The sequence below is a fragment of the Brienomyrus brachyistius genome, unplaced genomic scaffold, assembly GCF_023856365.1.
Source record: "Brienomyrus brachyistius isolate T26 unplaced genomic scaffold, BBRACH_0.4 scaffold80, whole genome shotgun sequence".
In the NCBI taxonomy this organism is placed as follows: Eukaryota; Metazoa; Chordata; class Actinopteri; order Osteoglossiformes; family Mormyridae; genus Brienomyrus; species Brienomyrus brachyistius.
Window position 1 is genome coordinate 390,270 of NW_026042355.1, and position 6,278 is coordinate 396,547.

Sequence of the window (6,278 nt, forward strand, 5' to 3'; positions counted from 1 at the left end):
TCAACAGCATGCCAGGTAGACTGTTACAGACATGCTCACAATAGACAGGAACAAATATGTACTGTATGATTTTAACTTTTATTAATGTTTTTGACTGTTAAACTTTATTCATTTTACCTGTGAAAATGTTAGTGGATTTACAGTTAGTGAAAGCTAATTGTTCTGCTGACAGTTTTCAAAGTTAGCAGAAATGCTAATCCACTAACGAAAAAGTGACCTCTGCTGATTAGCAGTTAGGGGAACCCTGCTCACCACTACGTACAGGCGAAGATGACGTTTGTCATATGACATAACAAATTAATAAAATATTTTTTATTATATATTTTTTTCAGCTGTTGTAGAAGAGATGTTTTGCTGCTTCTAGTATAAAATAACACATAGTAGGGTGTAAAATACGTTTCATTTTATGGCACCATAACATAACCTTCAGTAGTTGTACATGATCATGTCTCAAGATGCTCCTGTAGGTATTAGCTCATGTTCAGCAAGGGTCTAATTTCCTTGCAGATTTTTGAGGAGTGTTGTAGAAAGATGGCATTCCACAGCTTGCAAGCTAGTAGCATATCCTACCTCAGTGATCTAAAATGCATTTGACAAACAATTTACATTAATGGTCTGCTACAGGTCCAAGAGGGAAGTACTACTCTGGTCATATCTGTGTGCTTCCAGTGAAGAACTACTCCCACGAGCTGGAGCAGAACTGCAACATCCTACTGCTCAAAACCGAGCAGCAAGTATGCTACACTATGCTGAGAAACATTTTGATGACATATGCTGCCCAAATGAGAATTACAGTAGCATTAGTTTTACCTTAAACAACCCTTAAGACATGCAGGACAAGCATGAGTGACTGAGAGAAAGTGTTTGCAGCAAGTATAAATTTGGGTCTGAGGGAGACACAAAGCCACTATTGTGCAAATCACTGTATCTGTTGTAGTGCTGCTCAGTAAAGTTGTAATTAATTACACATGCCAGACTCTGACTCTTAGTAAATCATTAAATACAATCCTAGATAAAGTATCCAGAATGCATCACCCCAAGATGTCTGGATTCCCCCTTTACTCTGCCCTCGTCTTAATTCAGGTCAGATCATCATAACATGACTTGGATATTCAGGTAACCATGGTTAGAGACACCAAAAGAGATGAAAAACACATATAAAGAGCATCTGCATAATTGAATCTTTATTGAGGCACAGCTCAACATTATTTAAGATGCCTGGCGTCACAGAACACTGCCATGTTCATGCCATCTTTCTGTGTCTCGCTGGCTCTGTATCTCTGCACCTCCCATCTTAATGCTCACATCACATCAATCTTCTGCAAAAGAAAGCATGAATGTACAGAAAAGAATGCAGTTTAGGAAACAATAGGAATTGGAACCTATGCAAAACATTCAGTCACAGAGCATTTTCTCCATAGTTGTTGGAAATAGACTTGTTCACTGGTTTCAAGAGCAAAATAAATCATGAAGACCTTTGTGGTGAACACATGAATGAGACACAAGGACGGTTTTCTCTTACCTGTCCCAAGACTCAGCAGTGACTTCCTCTCCCTTGCCTCAAATGGTGACATGTTAAGTTTCTAAAGTAAAGTACAACAATGGTTGCTTTATAAACCATCCCCAAGGGTTACAAGCTAACTTGATGCAAAGCAACTGCTATATCATCTGTATCTTTTATTTTTAAGTGAGAGAGCAGCATACCTTTCTAGAGGCAAGAAGTACTTTTTGCATTTTGCCTAATGGTCAGCTTTACTTCAGAAAGGGATGGAGCTCGATCTCCTCCATCCTCAGCCTATCTGCCACTTTGACTGTAAGGCACTGTTTTATTAGATTACGACAGTCTGTCAAGGAACAGATTGGGAAAGTTGCACAGTTAGTCGGAAAATAATATTCCCTCTCGTGGAACTTGAGTCACGGAGCAAAGTGTAAGCTACTCACTTGGAGAGACCCATGGTGGGAATTTATAGTGGCCAGAAACGAGTGCCCTCTTCCTGCGGAAGGGGAGGTAGCCGCACACCAGCTCAAAGAGCGTGACCCCCACCGACCAGACCGTGGCGGGGCCAGCTCGGTACTTCCGTTTGCGGAACCACTCTGGGGGAGCATAGGCATTTGTCCCTGAAACAACAAGGTGAAAATCTCACAAAACTTTTCGTACAGCTGGGTATTTTTCCTGAAGCAAGCCAGGTTAGGACCCAAGAATACAAATCCAACTTCCCTACAGGGAGTTTAATCACAAGTCTAGTTTTGTTGAACACTGGGTTAAACACTACCTGCTACTAATCCAGAATGACAGGCTTTTAATTAACCTCTCTTACTGACCTGCAAATTCCCTGTAGGCATCGTCCATCCATACATCTCCACATCCAAAGTCGATCAGTGTGACCTCTAGAGTTTCTGTATTGACTAGGAGGTTCTCCGGCTTCAGGTCGCGATGCAGGACGTTAGAGTCCTGGCAGTGACGCAAAGCGCGGAGAACCTGCAGCAGTACATGCTTTGCCACTTCTTCAGTGAGGAATCCTCCTTTGCTTTTGCAAAATTCATGGAGATCCAGGCATGGGTCCGGCCTTTCCAAAATCAGGATATAGTCATTGACCCCAATAAACCAGTCAATGAGCTTAATGATATTTTTGCAGGGAGCCGGAAGGCTGACGAGGGTCATTATGGCCACCTCCATGGGGACGGGCTCGTCAACTCCAAGCTATGAAGGGGATGTACATATGTTAAGAACATAAGAAATGTACAAACGAGAGGGGGCCATTTGGCCCATCAAGCTTGTTTGGGGAGAAGTTAACTAATAGGTCAGAGTTGGTAAAATCTTATCTAGCTCTGATTTAAAGGAACCCAGAGATTTAGCTTGCACTACACTAGCAGGAAGACTATTCCATACTCTAACAACAAGCTGAGTAAAGAAGTGCTTTCTCAAATTCAGTTTAAAATGTTCTCCCACCAATTTCCACCTATGGCCACGAGTTCTAGCATTTAAATTAATATTGAAATAGCCATTTGGCTGAACAGCATCCAGACCTGTTAGAAACTTATATACCTGGATCACATCCCCCCTTAGTCTCCTTTGCTCAAGGCTAAACAGATTCAGCTCAGCTAACCTCTCCTCATAAGACATTCCTCTAAGACTAGGAATCACTCTCGTAGCAATACATTGCACCTTTTCCAAGGCAACAATGTCCTTCTTAAGGTATGGTGACCAAACCTGCACACAATATTCTAGGTGAGGTCTTACCAAGGATTTGTATAATCGTAGCATCACCTCCCTTGATTTAAACTCCACACACCTAGAGATGTAACCCAACAATCCTTTTGCCTTTTTTTATTGCTTCCCCACGCTGGCCAGAGTGGGACATGGAAGCATCAACATACACACCGAGATCTTTCTCGTAATCAGCTATCTTTGTTTCAGTGGAACCCATAAAATATCTGTACATATCTTTATATTTCTGCTCCCTGAATGGGTTACCTTACATTTATCTATGTTAAATTACATCTGCCAGGTATCAGCCCAGTCGCTAATTAGATCCAGATCCCGTTGTAGCCTCTCTGCTGCTAGATCAGTACCTGCTACACCACCCACCTTGGTGTCGTCTGCAAATTTAACCAGTTTACTGTATGTATTGGCGTGAATATCATTAATGTAAATTAGGAACAATAGTGGTCCTAAAATTTAACCCTGCGGTACCCCACTATGATTGCAGGCCCACTGTGACATTGTGACTCTAATAATGACTCGCTGCTTCATGTCAGTTAACCAGTTTTCAATCCAAGCTGCTACAGTTGCTAAAATCCCTACAGCTTTGAGCTTAAGCTAGAGCTGCAACTGTTTAGACAGAAATTAATCTAAAGAAACCGAGCTCCTTGGCTGAGGACACTTACCATTTCTATCTGCATGCCACCCTTTCTGGCATACTTTATGGCCACCTAAAGGGGGAAAAAAATTAGTGTATTGAGATGGTGTCACATTTTACAGGATAAGGTGGATCTCTGGACAGATATCACTATGCATGTTGTGATCACACCACTTGGGGACTTACTGGGAGGCCATCGCTCTTCCGACTTCCGGCATAGACAGCTCCAAAACCACCTTGGCCGAGGAGCTTCCCCTTGAGATATAGCTCCTCCAAAGGTTCTACAACATTAGACAGGTACACTTAAAGAAAAGAATCCATACGGCACTTTCTCCATGAGAACAGACTTGAGGATACTTCACTATTAATTTTAAATAGCATGCATTAATATTTCATTACCACATACCTATCCTAGAGTTTGGTCTGTTAAATCTGCATTATCATTAGTTTTCCTATTAGATGCTAATGTCAGAAAAAGTTAACTTTTTTAGTTAGAATTCTCATTCTCTCTCAAAGACAGTCATCTGTTGATTCAAACCTTTGCGGGGCATTTTGAATCCCAGTTCTTGGGTGTCACGGCGAGGCGCTTCGGCAGTCTGCGCTTCGCTAGTCTGTGCTTCCTGACTCTTTCTCCTTTTCTTCGACGGAGATTCGTCGAGAGTATCGGAGTGGGGTCGTTTGGTGGCCATTTTATCTCTAAATCAAAAGAATTTTATTTTATGTTACGCTGTTCGATGTGGATAACACTTTACACTAAAACACATAACTTATAATGGGTACTACCTAATAAATTAAAGGCGATTTAATCGTACAGCTCAAAACTGTATTTTTCTAATATAGTATGACATATCTGCTAAAATCAACCAATAATAATCGATACCGTATAAGTTATAAGGATTCGTTGTCGGAAGAGAGTAAATAAGTCCCTCACCATGCACAGAACGATGAAAATGATTGATAAGACATCCTGAATTCTAGAATGACGCGCGTTTTAATGCACGGGCTCACCCAGGCTAGATCCCAGGGGCGCAATCCCCGGTCATAAAATGCAAAAATAAATGACGTATTTGAAAATATTATTTTGCAGTAATATAGTTAGTTGAGAGTTTGTTTTGTATGTTTGTTTATGCTGCATATATGCTGTATATATTGTGTGTCCTGGATATTTATACAATAAGTCCATTTTTGTACTTACTCATACTCATATTTATTCCAGCATCTTTGCTCGCTGTGTGACGCACACAAGAGTTTTGTCCCAATTTGTCCGTCAGTTTTATGGTTATATTGTTCAAAAGTAATACTAGAATCGATATTCCTTTGTGCACCGCCAGAGGGGGTTATAGCCTAACGGGAACATTAGTTGAAGTTTCGCGGGATTTTCTTCAGGTAAAGAAACGCCTGGAATACAAACACCACGGATGTCTCCCTTCTGTGCTCTTTTAGTTTTAGAACAGGTTAGTACAGTAATGAGAAACAGTTAGTAAAGGATTGCTCTTCGCTTCTTACAAACCGAACATTAACGTGGTTTGTGAAAAGGGTGCCCGTGTTAGTCATCTTTTTTATATATATCTTATTATTAACATGTTAAATGTCTAATTGTTTTTTTACGCTGCCTGGTATCTTGTCCTGGCATTTATGCAGTTTAATTAGAAGTTATTTTCACTGTTACACTGAACCAGAATGTGAAAAAGTATATATTTGTCATTGTTCAATGTTGCTCAGACTATATCGGCCACTATATCATGGCCACAATTAAGCACGGATCTATGGACGGCTTTCCAGTTTATTTTGCTCTGCATAAATTGAGATTTATATAACACTTATTGTTAAATGACACGATACAGTATATAGAGATGTATTCTGACTGTATTTGAATACGTTTGAGAGTGATGATGTGACATGTTGAATAGGGATTTTCTTTAGATAAAGTACATACACCACTGATGTCTCCCGTCTGTGCTCTTTTAATTGAAAAACAGCCATCATCTACGTACATTTTCATCTGTGCGCGGTCCTGGAACCTGTAACAGCTGCATCACTGCACTATGGCCCACTTCTGTGTCTTTGCATACTGTGCTTTGGATTATTTCATTTTTTTACCGAAACACACGCATGTGCGCAAACGCACATACGGTATATCCTGGAAAGAAGAAGGTGTATAACTCACAAAATCGTTCATTCAGTTGGGTATATATGCCATTGGTGTCTTTTTGTTGTCTTCTTTTGTTGTTGTTGTTGTTATGTGCACGTACATTGAGAGCAAATGAAATTGTATCAGAAATAAACACATTGTTAAAAGTTAACTTAGAAATCATGTGTAGTTCAATAATGATTAACTTTTTTTCATGGATAGAACTGAATAATTTTAATATGCTAAAAATCTTACACATGAATTATTCATTTAACAGTTTTTATTTT

At 40.0% G+C, this 6,278-nt stretch overlaps 1 protein-coding gene across 1 annotated transcript; it reads right to left on the reverse strand.

Annotated features, from left to right (window-relative positions):
* Nucleotides 1-1,752: 1,752 nt before the first annotated feature.
* Nucleotides 1,753-4,549, reverse strand: LOC125726940 (serine/threonine-protein kinase pim-1-like). Its single transcript, XM_049003420.1, has 6 exons — nucleotides 4,399-4,549; nucleotides 4,047-4,141; nucleotides 3,889-3,933; nucleotides 2,323-2,701; nucleotides 1,942-2,118; nucleotides 1,753-1,844 (listed from the first exon to the last, which is right to left on the reverse strand). The coding sequence occupies exons 1-6, from the start codon at nucleotides 4,547-4,549 to the stop codon at nucleotides 1,753-1,755; spliced, it is 939 nt and encodes a 312-aa protein (XP_048859377.1).
* Nucleotides 4,550-6,278: the final 1,729 nt, after the last annotated feature.

Coding starts and splice junctions, on each gene's coding strand:
- LOC125726940 (XM_049003420.1), bottom strand. CDS start 4,549: ATGGCCACCAAACGACCCCACTCCGATACTCTCGACGAATCTCCGTCG. Junction 3,934..4,046: donor GGAAGAGCGATGGCCTCCCA/GTAAGTCCCCAA, acceptor TTCCCCCTTTAG/GTGGCCATAAAGTATGCCAG. Junction 2,119..2,322: donor TGCCTACAGGGAATTTGCAG/GTCAGTAAGAGA, acceptor TTGTTGTTTCAG/GGACAAATGCCTATGCTCCC.